The following is a 22,918-nucleotide window of genomic DNA, read 5'->3' as shown; positions in this document are numbered from 1 at the left end:
GGTCATATTCCGAACAAATGCATTTATACACAATTTTCGACAGATTAATGCACAATCACAGACAACAACTAATGATAAATAAACAAAAATTATTTTACAACATACATAAGAGAGAGAGCAGCTACACAATTGTTAAACCAACTTTTGAACACTGTACTGGAAGTCTCAGCCTCTCTACATCAAAACAGATCAGCTGTTTGCAGAATAAGATATCAGCCTTACAATGCAGAATACTTACAACTGTTATCAAATAACAACATGTTACAAGTTATGAGGGAATCACAAAGCTGATTGGATAAAAATACAAATTCATTAACCATTCATCTCAAAATTCATTTTTCCCATTACAGTCACTGTAGATCATATACATGCACACTGACTTGTTTGTGTTGTACACTCAGTCTGTAAGTAAAATAGATAATGATTACGTTTTCTACAAAAAGAAAATTTTTGGAATGCAAGGTACTTAGCTTCTAATAATTCTGTTTTGTACAGTAAGAACAAGATAACTTCAAAACTTAATATTCTTTTTATACAGCACAACAAATTTGATACATAAAAATGAAAATTATTTGTGTACAAATTTTTGATCACATTTCTCTGTTACCAGAAAACGGCAGGATCAGTACAGTATATAGCATGTCTGAATATTACACATTACTGCTTAACACAACATTTGAATCTAATCTTTATTATGGTTCTACCCTTTCCAGCAGAATAAAATCCTGCTGGACTGTTATATAAAACGAAAAATGTATAAATTATTTTGTATAATGAGTTTTTTGGACTCATTTTCCCTCTCTCTCTCTCTCTCTCTCTCTCTCTCTCTCTCTCTCTCTCTCTCTGCTCATGTTGGCACACAATTAGCTCAAAGTACTTGTTTCAGAGAAAATACACACACACACACACACACACACACACACACACACACACACACACACACACGTCATACTACAGTTTCGGACACACAAAGTTTCAACCAATTTAATAAATCACACTTTAAATACTCCTACATACTTAAATAGTTCATATTATCTTCTTTGGTCAAATCTTCTCCTTACATTGTTCCATAATTCTCCACCTCATTTGTTAATGCTCTATTAAACAGCCAAACTAGCTGTAGTGACATGAAATGTTTTAAAAATATATTGATACCAAGGTCATTTTTCACCACTTTTTCCCACTATTCACATGAATGTTTGATAACAAAACTTACTTGACTTTGAGCTGAGCAGTGGCTAGGAACTGAGTTCTTCACACAAATGTATTGTATATTACATAATTAGCTGCAGTATGAGTGGGGAAAAACAAGCAGTATCATCAGACAGAACAGAGTGAAATAGAATTTTGTCAATTTCTTGTCACAGAGCGTGTGCATACATTGTCTGACTCGATAATTTTCACTACACATATTCAACATCTCAAATTCTTTCTCCACGCCAAATAAACAATTGTACGTGATGAGCACCATGTAATTAGCAATATTTAAAAATAATGTATTGATTTAGGTACTTTACATGTATTTATGAATCGGACCTTAGAGCAACAATATATATCTCTGTTACTTTACAAATACATGACTGTAAATTGTAAACGTTGATCTGTAACTTTTACATGAGGCTTAACAAAACTGTTACATTGTTTAGTGTGTGTGTTTGGTTTAAACATAACCAATCAGCAGTGCAGGGTATGAAGGTGAAAGCAAAGAAGTTTCCAACAGCAATGGAAATTCCTACACAGCTTACTTTCAGCTTCTGTAAGGCTGAGCCTGTCTCTCAGAAGTAAGCCACTCAACGAACTCGTCCAGCATCACCGGCCCTGCAGAAATTCATTTGTTAATGTACTTCCAACAGAAATAGGTGTGCTGTTACTGTCAAAAACACCAGTAAGCAAGGTTGAATGAAGATTATACTTCACAAGGCAACACTACTACATCCAACACCAAAATAATTTTTAACATTTAACATCAAATAGCCTTACTATAGTACAGATATTTTAGGCGAAGCATATCAAAATATTTTAATTTAAGTTATGAACAGCTGATAGTCAAACATTAACTAGCAGTAGCTTATATATTCCCTCTTTCCTGACGAAGCAACTGCCAGTTGCGAAAGCTCGTAATTCTGTGTGTGTGTTTGTGTGTTTTGTTCATGTGCCTGTCTGCCGGCGCTTTCCCGCTTGGTAAGTCTTGGAATCTTTGTTTTTAATATAAAAAGAGTATTTAACACCATTAAGGAAATAATCATGTCGAAGTTAAATGGACAGTGGTCTACAGGGAAGATACTAAAAGACTTAAAGCAACAGGCTATATACAGAAATCTGCCATATCAGAACTATGGCTTATGCACAGTCTTCACTGATTAAAATTTTCTTCTTTGTATGCTATTTCCCACTATATTCTATTTTACCTAAACTAAGTAAGGACTCTTCCCTTTGGAGAGAGAAAATTTTTAAAACAAGTTTCATGCTGCTGTGCAAACAGTTTGACAATTCATATTAACAAAGCAGCATCAAACTTTATCTCCCAGATCTGCTAGTAAAATAACTGTTGGCTGACAAAGTACAATAGTAGGGTGACAAAGTACAAAAGAAGTATGACCATGGAGAGTATTGATAACATAGACAAGATATCTCAAATACATGTGCAGCAGGCACTGCAAAGGAATTTCTATATATTAGTCTTGGTGGTACAGTATTTTTATAGAAATGGACTGGCTAGAGGCAATATGGCCACCTAAGGTGGAGGTCTGAGAATGGATGGCACCAGTAGATCAGTTTAAACATTCCTCAATACTTTCACTGCATCTAGGATCACTTTCAAGTAGGCAACAAGCAAAGTGGTGTGGTAGTTAAGACACTGGGCAAGTCGTCTTAAAGAGTGTGGCTCATATACCACAATAAAAATGTTAGCTTCAATCTTAGATTTTTCATATAGGAGAATTATCTGCTTGTACGTATTATTAGATATTTGTGGCAATATTCAGCAAGTTCTGAACAAAATATGAATCTGATGCAAAGTCTGGTAACTAGTTATTACTGTTGAGGAATATATTATGGTACACTTCATATGGGGGGGGGGGGGGGGGAACACCCACACGTAATACCCTTTGACTATCAGGTTACCAAGTGATAACTAGTGTCCATCTTTGTCAAATAATAGCCTACAAGTGTCCGGGCACTGTACATAGAATTATCCATCAGCTCAATTATAATTAAGGAAATAGCGCATGTCAATTTATTTGTAAGATACTGGGAAAATTCAATTTTTTTTATCAATAGGAAAACAGACAGGATTTAACTACCCCTGAATGATATCGTCATTAGAGATTGGGCACAAGTTCAGAAATAAATCAGCAATATTCTTTTCAAAGGACACTTTCTCAAATTTGTCTTAAGCAATTTAGATTTTCCATAAAATAAAATAAAAAATCTTTGAGATATGAACCACCATACTTCCAAATAAAAGTCCAGTGTACTATTCACCATGCCCCCTTCACTTTGTTTTATTGGTGAAAGATTGCTATGGAGTACTGCTATGTATTTGGGACCAAATAAATATGAAACTTATGAGATCACTGAATGTACACAAAAGATTATTCTTCATGTTCACAGGCTGTTTAAGAGGAAAAACTGATGCCACACACCCTTATTCCACTAAAGACTACATTTGGAATTTAAGCTAGAAGAGATCCTCTTCAGAAATATAAATGCCCTCAGTTAAAAGTGCAGTATATTAAAATATCTATAAAATTAACTCCTTAACAGAGTACCAGTTCCTCACTCTGTTCAGGCTCAGTTATAAATATATAAACTCTAAGAAAATTTTGGCCAATGTTGGCTTAGAAGGTGGCATACCTTTTGGGGGAAAAAGTGTGTACCGTAGGATGTACAAGCCTGAGACCACAGAACAAGAGCAAATTCAATACAATGAGATTGCAGCCTACACAATTACAGCCACCTTCACAATTAACAATGTAAGACATTCTGATGTGGAATGTACTTTAGCTGTTTGAAACACACACACACACACACACACACACACACACACACACACACACACACTTATCGGAAGCAAGAGGCTTGCAGACAGCCATTCATTGTCCTTGAAATGTTTGCACTTGCTTCTGAATGTGATAGCACAAAATGATTGACATATGACAGATTAGTACCAACAATATTATGCACCAGTTGTAAAAAAATGTGCAATTCATTTACCACAACATCTCAGTATTAGATTACCCCACCATCAAGTTCTGCAAAACCAGGAAGCATCATTACTTCCTGTTACTACACATACTAAAGCACATGTAAATTTATCTATATCGCTCTGTAGTATTACATACCTTAAATTTAATATGTCATTATTGAAGATGAAAAGTAAAAATCGAGCAGCAACCATGCACTGAAAAACACACAAAAACTCCTCGTTGTACATCTCACATGGGTGCGTAACACTAGCACAAAGCTCAGTTATTAACTAGAGTCAACTGCCCACACCTACTGAAGATTGCTCTATGATGATGTGTATGTATCACAGCTCCAAACAATGCTGCTGTCTACAGTGAAATCTATGAAAAGTTTACACATCAAATCATATCAAATCCTAAAAACTAATCTTTCACCTCAGTTCTAATGTTTGCATCCATTGTGAATAACCAAAAGGAAACATTACCAGTTAACGGCAACTAAGAAGAGTAGGTTGCTGGCTGATTCTCACAAGAACATCACTAAAGTGGGCCCATAAATGCCCTAGGACACTCCTGTCTTTTCATTTAACACATTGATGCATTCCTTCTTTAAAGTGCAAAACTCTCTATTTCATCTAAATTTGACAGCAATCAACCATGTTCTTTATGTGCAATACGTTGATGCTGCCTGTGCTGCTGCTTCTTAATGGTCATGAAGTATTAATGTTTCCTGTTGGTTATTCTCAATGGATGATAATAATGCAACATAGGTGCAACACTGGTTTTTGGGGTTTGCTATGACCTGACACATATATTTTACTGTAGACAGTAGCATCAATGGGGGGCTGTGATATATATAATCATGGTAGTACAATCTTAGGCAGGCGAGGGCAGTTGGCTTTAGTTAATAACTGAGCTTTGTGCTAGCGTTACTTGCTAACTTGAGATGTAGAAGGAAAAGTTCTCATGTATTTCACAATGCACAGTTGTTGCTTGCCATTTACAGCTGACATTACCTAATGGTACATTAACTATGTATGTAATGCTAAAGGGTAATATAGATTGATTTACATGTGTGTTTCAATATGTGTACTAATATGAAGAAATGATTTGTGTTTGTTTTATACAACTTGATGATGGGATAATGTAGTGCAGAAACGTGATGTGATACATGAGTCATACATTTTCAGCAACTAACATTTAGTATTCTCAGTACTGATTCATTATGCTGTTGTACAATGACTTCACAAGATATAATGGAATTGATTTACATCCACTATACTTATCACTAAAAACTGACACCACTTACTCTCAATACCCTTAACACTAGGAAACAATTATAGAATGGGCTACTACTAAGAATATGAGGAACACAAACTTTCTGTGTGAAACTGGCACTGTCTGAGAATGAGACCAACAGCAGAAAAGATCTACATTTTTACAGAACATGTGTGCTTCCTGAAGAGTGCAACATTTATAGAAGTAAAATACAGGAGATGGTAAAAGTCTCTAAAAACCAAATTCAGTGTCAACAGAGAAGACTGTTATAGTCTTCCAACTTTATGGCTTCCAGCTATCAACGTTTTAAGTTTAGGCAAATGGGTAAGAGAAACATCCCTGTAACATTGGAATGCTATTCCACTTGACATTGACATAATGATTAAATATCCAGGCATAACATTGTAAACATGAAATTGAATGAGTACACAAGGTCAGGGGTAGGGAAGACGAATAAACAACTACAGTTTGTCGAGATTATTTGATGCACCTACAAAGTGGCTGAGTGTGGAACTGCTTGTGTAATTGATTTTTGACTACTGCTCTATTGTCAGATTCTTACCAGGTCGGATTACCAGAATGCATCAAAGCAATTTGGCAGTGTGCTATTAGATTTCTCACCAGTCAGTACAATAAGTACAAGAGTGCTACAGAAACACTTTGCAAGTTTCAATACAAATTGCTGGAGGGAAGATGGCCATTTCACAAAAGGCTGCTGAACTTTTTCCAGGATGAATTTTCATTCTGAAAAGGGGTGAATACAGTCAAGGTTCTTGGTTCAAACCTTGGCCCAGACAGTTAAAACCATCAAGCAATTTGACAAACTGCATAACAATTCTACTTCTTCCAATATCCATGTTGCAAAAGGCCTGTATAGAGAAAATAAGCAAGACTAGGGCTCAAGGTAAACAAGCAATCACTTCCTTCTCACTCCTTTTGCTTAAGGAACAGGAAAGGGAATGATTAGCAATTGTACTTTGTACCTCAACCACACACTGTACAGGAACATGCATGCATGTACATTTGTAGATACCTGCCACTGTAGTCAAATAAATGTTAAATTTTTTCCCTTTGCGAAAGTAGTTTGAGATGAAGAACCAACAGTTAGAAACTTAATATTTCAGACATACATAATCTCTAATGAGCAATGTGTATGATGCATGTGTTTGTAAACTACTTATATTTGTTGTCGAACAAAAGCTCGATATTTTGACACTACCTTGAAAAACGAAATGCATTCATATGTGACATTACCACAGTTGAAGTTAGCTGTGTTTAAGTACCTGCCCAGTTGTCAAAGATGGAGCATTACTCATTACAGGAACTTGCAGACATACATTTAGTGTATGGCACAGAAGGACAGTGTTTGGAAAGTGTAACAAATGTACAGAAGATCCACAACAGCTTTCACTGTAAGAGGAAGAAAACTATCACCATGGATAAAATGTTGTAAAGAAGCCACAGAGAGCCGGCTGATATTCTTGACAAAGAAGAGTTTGCACAGTAGAATTTGATACATGAAGCTGAATCATGAGGAAGACATTTCATCAATAAGCCACCCATCCACTTGGCAAAATCACTGAGCAATTGCTATAAGCTTACACTGTTGACATATGGGGAAAATTGTTTATGGGAATACAAAAATTTATGTATTAGTCTCCAAACATTAGTTCATGGACACAGTACAGTGCCTCTCCTAACTTTCAGTTGTTTAACACAGCACATTATATAAAAGAAAGACTGTTTAAAATATTTTTATATTCCAAATTATGGCTGTAAGATACTTTGCATCACGGCTAAGATTTGTCAAACGACTGGTACACAAAAAAGTGTTACGAGCACTGATTCAGATAAAACAAAGGAATTTGGCTAGTAAGAACAATAAAATAAAGTCAGGAGACACATGCAACTTACGGTCAGGGAAAACAATCACTGTAGCAATGGTGAATATGTTTCCATTTCTAAGCATTATTTTTTCAACTTTTATACAACTGTTTAGTGACAGAAAAAATAAATCACTCATTTGATCATTAAAGACTACAATAAAACAAACATACTTACAAGCACCGTCAACATCGTAATTAGACAGATCATTCACTATAGTACGCGAGAATTCAAAAATATTGCACCATTGGTCTTTATTAATAACTTTGTATTTTGAGCTTTCTAGGAAAGAGTTGAACTGACTGAAGAGAGACCAATGTTTTCCCAGCAACAACTTCAACATGGCCTTTGCAGTCTCAATGTCCATGCTGCGTTGCTCCTTGTCCTGATGGAAGGGAACGAAGTCATAGTAGAAACTCAAAATACATGAAATGATCAATTTGCTCATTATATCAACACAGCAAAAGTTTGTAAAACCATCAATTAAACATTCAATTCTTTTGTATCTTACTTATAACTACTGCCAAAATACAAATAGGAAAACCTGAAACACTGCACCTCTGGAAAGTCTAACACCTCATTTCTGCAACACTTGCGTATCAACAGTATTCCTCTTATCACCAAGAGACATGCCAAGTTCCATATGTACATACTCTACCATATCAAACACCACCACCACCACCACCACCACCACCACCACCACCACCACCACCACCACCACCACGTCTCTTTCCACAACATTCATCTGATTATACAAACTACCACTTTCCTCTCATTTTTCATAAATCAACTATTTTTTTAATTTGCTAAAAACTACAATCAACTTCAAAAAGTTTGAGGAAATTTTTAATTTTTACCACAGGTTTTTCTGCTGCCTTAATAGAAATCTGGTTTTGTTTAAATGCTTCAGTTCTTACAGGGCATTAGTAATTTCTCAGCTCAACTGATAATGAGCTAATCAGCAGGCTTAGTTTAAAGTTATTTGTTCACTGTCCTGTAGTCCATTGCACCAGCCAAGATGCAGCCCCACTGTGAATGCTGTTCTCAAATACTGGGTAAGTTGCTTGATATTCATAAGCACCTAGAGATAACCGTGATTACTGTCAGACAACTCGCACCTGCTGCGAATTTGTGTGTTGGAAGAGTGCCCAGGAGTAATGTACCTGTGGTACTGGTGTCAAAGTTACCTCAAGTACTATCCTACCCTATGAAACACATTTCCTCTGCAGAAAGTAGGAGATCTGTCATTACTCCTCCACTTAACTGTGGGTGGCATTTCAATGGTAGATCTAGGCAACATATACAGGGTGGAGAGGGACCAGGGAAGATTCAAGGTCTTATACCGACACTCTTAATCAAAAAATCTGAGGTGCTGTCTTTCACTCAAACAAACTGAGTCAGTGGGACTAACTTCACCTGTTTTAAGTAAACCTGTTTTGTTCAGTGTCAAGAGGAAGAAAACGCAAAATGGTAGGAGTCTTAATTGTCGGCAGCTCAAACGAACAGCGAATGCTGGTACCCCTCAGGGAAATGACAATAAGGGACATGAAAGAACACCAGGTGTACACATTGTGTATGCTGTGGTGCCTCAATCAACATGTTGAAGAGGCTATTCTGGCAGCCTACGACGGAACAAAGTGCAACCAAATGCAGATTGCAGTGCATGATGGAACAAATGACACCTGTCATCTGCGCTCTGAGGGCGTACTGCAGATCATTCCAGCAACTGGCAAAGAAGGTTGAGGAGACCACTGTTGTCCAAGAGTTTTAATGAAGCTCACAATTTGTAACATTGTCCCTAAAACTGATTGTGGCCCCCTTGGTTCTGAGTTGAATGAAAGGATTAAACCAGATACTTCGGAGGTTTGAATATCACTAATTCCCACTATAGCTAACTTTAACCCATTTTTTTTTCCTAATCTACCTGCCCGATTAAGGGATCTGACATTCCACGCTCCAATCCGCAGAATGCCAGTTTTCTTTCTCCTGATAACGACGTCCTCTTGAGTAGTCCCCGCCTGCAGAGCCAAATGGGGGACTATTTTACCTCCGGAATATTTTACCCAAGAGGACGCTATTATCGTTTAACCATACAGTAAAGCTGCATGCCCTCGGGAAAAATTACGGATGCAGTTTCCCCATGCTTTCAGCCATTCGCAGTACAGCAAAGCAAGACCATTTTGGTTAGTGAGCCAAGGCCAGATCAGTCAATCGTCCACAATGTTGCCCCTGCAACTACTGAAAAGGCTGCTGCCCCTCGTCAGGGACCACAAGTTTGTCTGGCCTCTCAACAGATACCCCTCCATTGTGGTTGCACGTACGGTACGGCCATCTGTATCACTTAGATATAGTGGGAATTAGTGAAGTTCGGTGGCAGGAGGAAGAAGACTTTTGGTCAGATGAATACAGGGTTATAAATACAAAATCAAATAGGGGTAATGCAGGAGTAGGTTTAATAATGAACAACAAAACAGGAGTGCGGGTAAGAACAAAATAGGAGTGCGGGTAAGCTACTACAAACAGCATAGTGAACCCATTATTGTGGCCAAGATAGACACGAAGCCCACACCTACTACAGTAGTACAAGTTTATATGCCAACTAGCTCTGCAGATGAAGAAATTTAAGAAATGTATGATGAAATAAAGGAAATTAATCAGATAGTGAAGGGAGGTGAAAATTTAATAGTCATGGGTGACTGGAATTCGAGTGTAGGAAAAGGGAGAGAAGGAAATGTAGTAGGTGAATATGGATTTGGGCTAAGAAATGAAAGAGGAAGCCGCCTGGTAGAATTTTGCACAGAGCATAACTTAATCATAGCTAACACTTGGTTCAAGAATCATAAAAGAAGGTTGTATACATGGAAGAAGCCTGGAGATACTGACAGGTTTCAGATAGATTATATAATGGTAAGACAGTGATTTAGGAACCAAGTTTTAAATTGTAAGACATTTCCAGGGGCAGATGTGGACTCTGGCCACAATCTATTGGTTATGAAATGTAGATTAAAACTGAGGAAACTGCAAAAACGCGGGAATTTAAGGAGAAGGGACCTGGATAAACTGACTAAACCATAGGTTGTACAGCATTTCAGGGAGAGCATAAGGGAACAATTGACAGGAACGGGGGAAAGAAACACAGTAGCAGATGAATGGGTAGCTTTGAGAGATGAAGTAGTGAAGGCAGCAGAGGATCAAGTAGGTAAAAAGACAAGGGCTAGTAGAAATCCTTGGGTAACAGAAGAAATATTGAATTTAATTGATGAAAGGAGAAAATATAAAATGCAATAAATGAAGCAGGTGAAAAGGTATACAAACGTCTCAAAAATGAGATCAACAGGAAGTGCAGAATGGCTAAGCAGGTATGGCCAGAGGACAAATGTAAGGATGTAGAGGTGCATATCACTAGGGGTAAGATGCATACTGCCTATAAGAAAATTAGAGAGACCTTTGGAGAAAAGAGAACCACTTGCATGAACATCAAGAGCTCAGATGGAAACCCAATTCTAAACAAAGAAGAGGAAGCAGAAGAGTGGAAGAAGTATATAGAGGGTCTATACAAGGGCTGTATTATGGAAATGGAAGAGAATGTAGATGAAGATGAAATAGGAGATACGATACTGCGTGAAGAGTTTGACCAAGCATTGAAAGACCTACGTCGAAACAAGGCCCTGGTAGTAGACAGCATTCCATTAGTACTACTGACAGCCTAACAAAACTCTACCATCTAGTGAGCAAGATGTATAATGCAGGCGAAATATCCTCAGACTTCAAGAAGAATATAATAATTCCAATCCAAAAGAAAGTAGGTGTTGACAGACGTGAAAATTACCAAACTATCAGTTTAATAGGTCACAGCTGCAAAATACTAATGCGAATTCTTTACAGATGAATGGAGAAACTGGTAGAACTGGAAGGGAGGTCATTTTGGATTCCGTAGAAATATTGGAAGACACGAGGCAATACTGACTTTACGACTTATCTTAGAATAAAGATTAAGGAAAGGCAAACCTACATTTCTAGCATTTGTAGACCTAGAGAAAGCTTTTGACAATGTTGACTGGAATACTCTGTTTCAAATTCTGAAGGTGGCAGAGTTAAAATACAGGGAGCGAAAGGCTATTTACAATTTGTACAGAAACCAGATGGCAGTTAGGGACATGAAAGGGAAGCAATGGTTGGGAACAGAGTGAGACAGGGTTGTAGCCTCTCCCTGATGCTATTCAACCTGTATATTGACCTAGCAGTAAAGGAAATTAGAAGTTCAAAGTAGGTATTAAAATCCATGGAAAAGAAATAAAAACTTCGAGGTTAGCCAATGACATTGTAATTCTGTCAGACAGCGAAAGACGGAAGAGCAGTTGAACGGAATGGACAGTGTCTTGAAACGAGGATATAAGATGAACATCAGCAAAAGCAAAACGAGGATAATGGAATGTAGTCGAATTAAGTCGGGTGATGCCGATGGAATTAGATTAGGAAATGAAACACTTGAAGTAGTAAATGAGTTGCTATTTGGGGAGCAAAATAACTGATGATGATCGAAGTAGAGAGGATATAAAACGTAGACTGGCAATGGCAAGGAAAGTGTTTCTGAAGAAGAGAAATTTGTTAACATCTAGTATAGATTTAAGTGTCAGGAAGTCATTTCTGGAAGTATTTGTATAGATGGTAACCATGTATGGAAGTGAAACATGGACGATAAATAGTTTGGACAAGAAAAGAATAGAAGCTTTCGAAATGTGGTGCTACAGAAGAATGCTGAAGATTAGATGGGTAGATCACATGACTAATGAGGAGGTATTGAATAGAATTGGGGAGAAGAGTTTGTGGCACAACTTGACTAGAAGAAGGGATCGGTTGGTAGGACATGTTCTCAGGCATCAAGGGATCACCAGTTTAGTATTGGAGGGCAGCGTGGAGGGTAAAAATCGTAGAGGGATACCAAGAGATGAATACACTAAGCAGATTCAGAAGGATGTAGGTTGCATTAAGTTCTGGGAGATGATGAAGCTTGCACAGGATAGGGTAGCATGAAGAGCTGCATGAAACCAGTCTCAGGACTGAAGACAACAACAACAACAACAACAAGAACAACAAACTAGGCTGATACTTCTTGGACTTTGGTCTTAGCACTGAGGACTGTAGGGACCCTCTAAATGGGTCATGTGTACAATACACATCACATTAGAGGCTGCTAACCATGTAGCTGATTGTGTGTGTGGGTGCAATTTTTTTAACGACTCTCCATCCGATTTAGATGATAGCTGTAGGAAACCCAGAAGTATCAATGTGAGATTGAACAATGACACTTTCTTGTGAATGCTTTGGCAGCTAACTAGGATTTTAATATTTTCACCTGTAGGAAGCCTTTCTTTCAAAGTACTCCTAAAAAGCAGTGACTGACACACACACACACACACACACACACACACACACACACACACACACACACACACACACACACCTGGTCTAAACCCGAATTGATAGCCAGATTTTAGGAGGAAATCTAAGTGTACACAAAAGGACAGGCTAATGGGAAATGGAGGTGGTTTATTTGTCACAGTAAATACAAACCCATCGAGGTAGAAACTGAAGTTGCATGCGAGAGTATTTGGGCAAGATTCGGTATCGAGGTGAGTATAATCTTTTAATTGGATCCTATCATCCCCCATAAGCCCGACGTGGTTATGGCAACAAAAATTACCAAAGAACAAAAGACAACTTAAACAATCAGAAAGGCATGTGTGTTCAGTAAACTACAAAAAAAATTAATATTGTCACATTTCAATTAAGAACTTTAAACTTTCAGCAAAGGACAGGAGCCTGTAGAGGAACTATGGCTCAAGCTTAAAAGAATAGTTGACCACACACTGAATAGATATGTACCGAATAGAACAGTTTATACTTGAAGAAAAGAAACTTCTAAATAAACTGGAACTACAGCACAATAGGTGTAAAACAAAGCATAAGACTATAGATACAGAGATGCTGAAAGAAACACATTTGGGTGTCAAGACAGCAATGCATAAAGCCTTCAAAGACTATTACAACAGAACATTATCAAATGGTCTTTCAAAACACCCACATAAATTCTGGTCTTACATAATGGCTGTTACTGGCACTAAGTCCAGTCCCATGTGAACGAGACAGGAAATGAAACTGAGGGTAGCAAAGCAAAAGCTGAAATTGTATGTACATAGACTGAAGCTGCCAGTGAAAATTTGTACCGAGGCTGGGAATCGAACCCAGGTTTCCTGCTTTGATTCCTGACCTTAGTACAAATTTACACTTGCCATTTCAGTCTGTATAGATAAAATCATATCCGTACTAGACCAGTAAACTCTCTGAAATTATGTCATTTCATTTGTAAAATCTGAAATACTTAACTCAATTTTCAAATGGTTCTTTATAGAGGAAAACCCAGGAGAACTGTTCCAATTTAATCTTTGTACCAATGAAAGATGAGTGAAAAGTATTAGTGTCAGTGGTGTTGAAAACAGCTTAAACTGTAAAATTGAACATATCTCCATGGCCCGATGGAATCTGTATCAAATTCTATACTAAATTTGTAGCTGAATTAGCACCTTCCATAACTATAATGTATTACGTCCCTTGAACAAAAGACTGTGGCCAGTACTTGAAAGAAAGCACAGGTAACATGTCTACAAGAAGGGCAGTGGAAGTGATCTGCACAACTACTGTCCAATATCCTTGACATCCATGTCTTGTAGAATGTGAGTATATATACTAAGCTCAAACATAGCAAGGTATCTCTAACAAAATGACCTCTTCCATGACAACCAGCATGGATTCTGAAAACATGGATGATGTGAAACCAAACTTGTTCTTTTCGCACATGACATACTGAAAGCTTTCAATCAAGGCAGTCAGAAGATGCAGTATTTCTTGATTTCTGAAAAGCATTTCACTCAGTACCACATCTACGTTTACTGTCAAAAGTACGATCATATCAAGTATCTCAAGAGAAATTTGACTGAGTTGACAACTTTTTGCTAGGGAGGATGCAGCATGTTAGGTTTGATGAAGACTTATTAGATGTAGAAGTAACTTGAGGTGTGAATCAGGGAAGTGTATTATGACCCTTGCTGTTCATGTTGTATATTAATGACCTTGCAGTCAATATTAATAGTAACTTCAAAATTTTTGCAGTTGCAGTTATCTATAATGAAGTACTGTCTAAAAGAACCTGCATAAATACTCTGTTAGATCTCTATAAGATTTCAAAGTGCTGCAAAGACTGGCAACTGGCTTTACATGTTCAGAAACGAAAAATTGTGCACTTCATGAAATGAGAAAACGTAGTATTGTATGACTGCAGTATTAATGTATGTCAGCTGGAATAAGCGAACTCTGACAAATATCAGGGTGGCCCTCAGCATAAGATGACCCTCAGCATAAGATGACCCTCAGCATAAGATGACCCTCAGCATAAGATGACCCTCAGCATAAGATGACCCTCAGCATAAGATGACCCTCAGCATAAGATGACCCTCAGCATAAGATGACCCTCAGCATAAGATGACCCTCAGCATAAGATGACCCTCAGCATAAGATGACCCTCAGCATAAGATGACCCTCAGCATAAGATGACCCTCAGCATAAGATGACCCTCCCCCTTTTTTAAAAATAAGGTCGTCTTGAGACAAATTTATTTTTAACATATTATGACTAAGTAAAGGTACAAACTGTTTTACTGACACTAAGTATCTGCCTAAAACATTAGTATTATATCTATTTTAAACTTAATCTATTTATTGATTGCCCAAATTTGATAATACAAGAAGAAACAAAATAAAAGAAATGGTTTACATTAATTTATATCTTCACTACCTTACTTTGCTTACTAAGCCTGTCATCTGTGGTATCAGTATTTTTATTCATCACCCACAATTACGAAATTTATGTCTTCATGGTCAAATAGTACACTATTTCTTCTGAATACACGCATTATCTGAGGTAGTGGTCAAGGTGGAACGTGAGAAGGCAGCTGCTTTCAGCCGAATACATATCTATTTTCACTTCTATACCGACATGAGAATGGTACACTGTTTCTTGCTTCCAAATATATCATCTGCCCACCACTCTCTCATTGGATGTGCAGAACTAGCAGCTGACACCCCTCTCCCCTTCTTGTTCCTGTTACACCTCACAATAAGCAATGACGACACCGTTGCAGGAAACATGTAAGTGTGCCACTGGCTCCTATCTAGACTTTCACTGTATCCTGCAGAAATGTACACCATAGTTATTTATTTGTTCAACTATAATGTCAGTTAAAATGGCTTCACGCAAACTGCAGCGGTATAGGTTCCCATGGTTGGCAGCACAGTGGAATTTGCTGCCTGTTCTCTACTGCCCTCCCTGCTCCCATCCTAGTTCTCAGCCAAGCTGGTACCACTGTTCCCACTCCAACTTTTCCATAATACTGTTCTGAGCAACTGTGAAACATGGACTGCAATATCTTCTAGGGTGTAGGTCATAGGTAATACCACCAACTTATACAAAAATACAAGATCGCAATCATGATTCTGTAAAATTCTCTTACTTTCACTTGTTCTGTGATCTAGTGGCATCTGTTGGTACTATCTGCACAATGGGTCTTTCTGCTGTAATTTATTCTTGCGATAACAATTATACGCATTTTAATACGACTTATTTTGTTTTTTTTAGGCATTTCATTCACAATCAATTTTCTTTGTCTTGTCTTACCCGAGTGTCACTACTTGTTCTGAATCTTATTAAAAGGTGATAATGTTTTACCGAGCATTCTAATATGTGAAAAGCAACCGAGTTTCTCATTCGCAACCCACTTCATGAATCATTACAATATCTCATAATCAAAATAATCACTTGCATTCAGAATCAAATAATATTTTTTAGAGGGCAATATTTTTGCTTTTCAATGTTAGCGATATGTAACAAGCATCATTAATGCTTTTACACTGTAGCCATACATGCACAAGAATTTTTATTGCAAAGCTGTTCAAATACAACAGAAGTCTGTAAGATAACAACATTAAATTCTGTCCAACTTTGTTTCACAAAATTGTCAAATTTAAGCAGAGCAAAAGATTTTTGTGATGACTACTTCATGGTTTCTCGCATATCTCTTGCACTAATGACATTCAAGTCAAATTTCATGTGACTGTTCAAGCAAGGTTGATATAGTATCAAGCGTTTTGGCATATCAAGAAATTTCGAACCTGTTTGAGTACAAGTACAGTGTGTACTACCTATCCCTCTGAACGCAACAAAATAAATCTGCATGTGACCTCAATAGTCCAAGCTTCTTCAGTAAATTTAAGATGACACCTATATCATGTAAATATATCATGTAAACATTCTAAAACGTAGAAGCATTGGCCTCAGCAGCAATAGTTTAATATGTGAATGCAAGATGATCCCATAGTTTTCAAATGATGAATCTGGGGAAAAAAAACTCCTCTCATAATTGAGTAAATACAGTACCTGAGTGTAACAATTTGTAGGGATATGAAATGGAACGACCACATAGGCTCAGTTGTGGGTAAAGCAGGTGGTAGACTACAGTTAGTTGACAGAATACTGGGAAAGTGCAGGCAGTCTACCAAGGAGATGGCTTGTAAATCATTCATGTGACTCCTTCCAGAATATTGATCATTTGTGTGGGACCCATACCAAACAGGACTAACCAGAGATACTGAACAGATACAGAAGGGGCTTTCAAAAAATCATTCTTCCTGCACTCCAGATGTGAATGGAATGGAAAGAAACCCTAATATCTGGTGCAATAGATCATACCCTCTGCCATGTAGTTCACAGTGGTTTACAGGGTAAAGATGTAAATGTAGATATACAGACGTGTAACAAAAATTGTTCTGCCAAATGGAGTGGAATTTATTTGGTAAGAACACATCTAATTAACCTTAACACTTGCAATGCCATTACAAAAATAAAGGCCTAACACATAGGGCATAACAAAATTTGTTCATTCAGTTGAATATAGGCATACATAACCTGAAAATTACAACTTAAATTCCTACACACAGTATTGGTCCAATTTCAGTGCTCCTGACTTAGTGATAAATGAACTGCAAGCAGGAGAGAGACTACCAAATGTTTGGCACGAAGATTAACTTCTTTGTGTCTCTAATAGCAAGTTTGTTGGACAACTGCAATTCCCCGAGACAGCGGTAAGCTCTGCAGACGTAATGGAATTTTTTCATGCTGTCAAGAATGCACAACTGGATGAGTTGTTTGCCCTTAGTTGACCTTATTATAGCCTATAACCAACATTTCAAATGTCCTAAAACGCTCCAGTCTCAAGGTAGCACACTGCAGGACATTAAATGCTGAGAATATCATTTATTCAACCTGCTTTAGTGTGGCAAGACTGGATCCAAATTGAGATCTTGTGGTATCTCATATTAAACTCTGCTGAGAAGCTCTTGGTTAATAAAGTGAAACAACATTGTATGTCTAATGCATTTCTTTTCATTATCTTTAAATCACACACCATTAATGAGCAGCGAGTTCACGTTTCTTAGAAAGACCACACAGTTCTCATTTGTAGGCTACTTTTTTACTCCCACAGTATCTGCTCATCTTTTCTATTTCTGCTTTACTGATTACACTTAACTTTTGGACAGTAATGTAGTGAATCAACTTGGGCTTATTTAGGTGTACTCTAACCAGAAGAGCTTCTTTGATTGTAGTCTTTCAAACCGCTTATAGATATACAGAAAATGTACATGCGCCATTTGTGCAGCTATTTGCATTTAGTTCATGTGGCATAGACTTCCCCATCCACTTGCGCACATACAAAGTAAGTTTAGAAGATACTTCACTCCTCAACTACAGTAGTGCATGACAATTCCTGTGAATTAAAAAGGCAATTATACAAAATACTCACCCGAGCAAAATCATATGCATATCTATAGATGCTTTTAAATGTATTGTAGTCATTCAGAAGAGATTTTAGGTAGTCAAGCTTTGCCTGAATTTTTGGAATTGTATCACACCTGAAAATAAAATTAGATCATCAGTGTGATTAATTGTATCTAAGAAATCTGCAAATTCTGTATTATGGATATCTGTAATATTATAATTCTAAACTGAAAGAAAAATTCCACTTCAAGCCGGCAAGCTCTCTACTACAGAGAATTTAAATCCACATCAAAACTGCATCATTACAAAGAAATAATTTTACAAGTATAAGTAAAGATAGTTAAAAAGGACAGTTTAAGGGGGGCAAAAAAGGGAGTCTCTACTATGCTGCATAAATGTACAAAAAGGAGACATACAATCTCAGGTTTTAATATTGATCCATAAACAAAGTTAACTGAAGTACTTTTTAGTATGTGTGACTATGATATCCTCAGTAGCTGTATTAACTTTAATAATTTAAATATATATACAACCATTGCCAAGTTTGTCACTGTGTGCTTTGTTTTACTGCACAAAAACTGCTGCTATGGCACTAAATAATCATTTCCCATGTAGCCCTTTGTGTCAAGTTACATACTCCGTTTGCAAATTTTATTACCATTTGCATGCCTATCATGAAGTTGATAGCTCAGTTTACAGTTTAACACTTTGGTGTCTATCAACACTTTGTATTGTCAAATTATTTACGTTCCATATAGTTGCTTTGGGTGGTGCTGGATTTGTAAGTGCTAGAGACATTTCCACATATGACGTGAGTATGTGATCTCCTTATCTGTCTATAAGGAATTTTATTGATGTCTACCACATTTTTAATAATCTGAGGAGTAAAGGTAACTCTCATACCTTTACTCCTTAAATTATTAAAAATCTATCAGAGATCATCTATTGGTATTGGCTGAGTTTGCAAGTATCAAAATGTGTGACATATATGGCTATATCTTTTGACTGCATTGACTTAGGAGCTTAAATTTTTCACACTGTCAAGGGACTATAGACCTTAATGTGTGACAAATTTCAACTTGTATCTTTTCGTGAGAAAAAGAGGTTGTAATAGATAGAGACAGCCAGAGTCACCCTAGAAGGATGCTGCTTTTGCTGACTCAGCCCGGAAACCTAAAGGTTAATTGGTGCATCACATCAATGACTGTCCATTCTTCCACACCTACAAGAAGTCAAATTATGTCATAAAACATCATTTGATATGCCCTTTTGTGTTTGATGCAGGACACATCCCAGTACAATAATATGCAGTTGTGCGTGTAGTAACATCTGCCTCCCATATTTGTCTGGCACTGCCATCTGACAAGATGCTTTTGGAACTTTGAGAAAAAGCTGAAGTTACTAATTGTTTTTCCTTATATGTTATAATCATTGTTTTGAAACATTACTATATTCCTTACGAAATCTGCTGGTATGTACAGTCAACAAAACAAAATTGTTCACATCTCTTGATAAGCTAAGGTACCTTCAGTTAGGTACAATTCGCACCAGAAACAAGCACTGGCAGCACCACATGTAACACACTTTTAGTGCTGTATTTGTTTCCGTCTCTCTGGAACAACATTACTTATAGGCCTTTTTGATTGTCCATAACTGCATATATTTAGAGCATATTGTTTTATATACATTCTGTAATACTAACTTGAATCTGAAATGCCATGATGTTTCTACACTGAACATCTAAATAAGAGCAACCGTGTACAGTTACATGGCAGCCACATAGCAATATTTGAGGAACTCTATTTACACAAGTAATTATAGTTCATGTCCCCTCAATGCCATTTTTAAGATTGTGTTGTTTGTTGATTTGCTGCAAGCATAACACTAATACAGATGCAGTGTGCCACTGACGAGTATACGACAAACAGTTATTTACTGCCAGGATGTCTCAGCATCCACAGGCCATGAGAGTGTGTCTCCTGGACTCTTCTACTACACAGGGTTCTCGGGGCTATCCCAATGAAGTGAAAGTTGCAGCAGGACTACTCACTGGTTCACACAAGCCTAATCATACGGCAATTGTTTTTTGTACAAGCTGACACTGAACTGATCAAATATCCAACCTCACCAAAGTTTTTCTCAGTGCAAACACCACAAAATGATGGGAAGGAAAAATATTTATAGCTTACTATATTTTTGCTGATTGTGCAGTAAAACTGCTGCATTAAACATGAGACTTTAATTTATTACTTCTTTACCAATACGCACATGTAACACTGAATTACCAGCAAATTATACCACTGTATGACACACAGTTCAGGAGAGATGGCATGAAACACCAAGATGCAGGAGAAACTACTGCATTGTGGTTGCTGTTTTAATGTATTACTTCTTTGCTACTAACTCTAATCGCAACAGTTTGCAGACAGTATCCACATATATCACTTGATGTACCTGCATAATTATATCATTGTACAACACAAATTTCGCAAGATATGACATCATAAACATTGGGCTTCATGAAAATTAAACTGAAGAAAGAAATTCACTAGAGATACAGGTGAAATATGTGTGAAATACGCTAAATACATGTGAAATATATTTTATGCAAGCAAAGCCACTGATAAAAGGCTCATAAGAGAGAGAAGGTGGGAGGAGGAAGACAGGGAAGGGAGAGGAGGTGGTGAACAGAGATTGGGGGAGGGGGGAGTTAAGAGTGGGGGGGGGGGGGGGGGGTAGAGGAAACAGATTGGGAGGGAGGGATGAGATGGAATAATGGAAGGTTGTGATAAATACTTACCCGGGCAATTGTTTATAAATAATTATTAAACCACGGGATAACATCACAAGGCACAACTAGTATAATCATATGAATACTGTTGTAACAGCTGCTCAACTTCAGACATTAATGCCCTACGAGGAGATACAAAAAAATTTCAAATTCAGTACTTTTAAAATGGGGTCTTATTGTCATTGCTATACACCTCTGGCACTGTGAGAACTATATAATACAACAGTAACTGTGTTATTCCAAATTATGATGAAATGTTCCTTTGGACATGCATGCACATCTGAAAGAACATTGCATTGTAATTCAGAACACAGGGACTGCAATATCACATTTATCTGCCAACACCAGGCAAGCGACTTTCAAGTAAAGGTGTTTCCCCTGTATGGAATATACATAATGGATGTACGAGTATAGGGGTTGTAGAAACAAGGTTGATGATGTATGAACTTTGGGTGTGGCCATGATATGTGCTCTGGTAGTCTAAAGGTAACGACTACTTAGAATACGTGGGAAATCCAGGTTCAGGTCCTGGTCCAGTACTAATTTGTCAATCCATTATACAGCTGATGGTAGTTTATATGCGCAACTGTGGATACCTTTCTTTTACTGTGAGAACTGAGTTCTTATACCTACCAACAGAGCTGAGCACTTTCTGCAATCAGAATCTAGCTCTGTCACATTAGTGAATTCTCTCCATTAATAGGTAACTTTTCTTTATATTCAAAATCATTTTTTCAGTAATAACAATCTTTTAGGCAGATTAAAAACTAGGAAATCTGAATATTAACAGCCATGTTCTGAAATTAAATTCTAACAGCCATAAAGCAAAGAGTAGTGCACTCTGTCATCTGGCCTCTGTAGTACCATACATTCAGACCATCAACAGTACAGAGTTCTAATTTCCTTGTAAATTACAAGTAAACCAACCATACTTTACTTTGGAAAACCATATTCTACACTTTTCCTGTCAGTTGGAAGGTCATGCAATTTTGAACCTGCTTGTCTCTTTCAGATCATTACACACATCCAACCAGACTTTAATAAATATTGTCTGACAGAATTTAAATGTCTTATCTGGACCCATTATATTCAGCTGTTGAACTTACTGTTTTGAAATGTTTGTAAGTTTACCTCTACACCAAAGTTTATGAGCTAATGGTTGAATTTATTCTCTCTTGCTCAATTTCATCTTAATGATTTTCTTCTCCTTTGTCTGCTTGCCCATTGTGTGTGCTACTTCTCTGAATAGCTTTATGCGTGCAGATGAAACTTCCTCTTTGGCAATTTAATCATCTGCCCAGGTTTTCCAGTAGTTTACAGTCCAACCAATATGGTTACAAGCCCAGGAGAGGCACTGTAGGGGATGTCACGCTGTTAGCAAACGTGACTGTGTCCGCCATCTGCTGCCATAGCTTATTAATGCCAAATTTCGCCCAACTGTCTTAACGGATATGTTTGTTGTATGTCCCACATTGATTTCTGAGGTTATTTCTCCAGGGAGAGTTGCTTTTCTATTAGCATTGACAACTCTATGAAAGTATCACTCTTCTTGGTTGATGAGTGAAGGCAGTCTCTGCCTGTGCTTTGTCTGTGGTGAGAGATAATACCTGAAATTTGTGAATCTCTGCATACTGAATTCCCTACCAATTTCTGAAATGGAATGTCCCATGAGTCTAAGTCGAACTACCATTCCGTGTTCAAAGTCTTAATTCCTGTCATGTGGCCATCATCACATCAGAAATCATTTCACATGAATCACATTAGAACAAATGGCAGCTTCACCAATGCACTGCCCTTTCACACAAGAGTTGTTTTTTAAGTAAGGGCCATTTTAATTTTTAAAAAAAGGATAGAAAAATTTTTGTAAAAACTTATTTTCTGATTCTACACA

The 22,918-nt window shown here is 37.3% G+C and overlaps 1 protein-coding gene across 1 annotated transcript in view; it reads right to left on the bottom strand.

Annotated features, from left to right (window-relative positions):
• Window positions 1–794: 794 nt before the first annotated feature.
• LOC126299522 (DCN1-like protein 4) overlaps window positions 795–22,918 on the bottom strand; it is a 114,633-nt gene continuing 92,509 nt past the window's right edge. The window contains exons 5-7 of the mRNA XM_049991491.1: window positions 18,262–18,370; window positions 7,527–7,734; window positions 795–1,818 (exon numbers count right to left, since the gene is read on the bottom strand). Of these exons, the coding sequence (XP_049847448.1) occupies window positions 1,748–1,818; window positions 7,527–7,734; window positions 18,262–18,370 (388 nt within the window). The 3' untranslated portion in view covers window positions 795–1,747. The remainder of the gene's footprint in view (window positions 1,819–7,526; window positions 7,735–18,261; window positions 18,371–22,918) is intronic.

This window comes from Schistocerca gregaria, chromosome X (genome assembly GCF_023897955.1).
Source record: "Schistocerca gregaria isolate iqSchGreg1 chromosome X, iqSchGreg1.2, whole genome shotgun sequence".
In the NCBI taxonomy this organism is placed as follows: Eukaryota; Metazoa; Arthropoda; class Insecta; order Orthoptera; family Acrididae; genus Schistocerca; species Schistocerca gregaria.
This window is presented reverse-complemented; position numbering and strand designations above follow the sequence as displayed.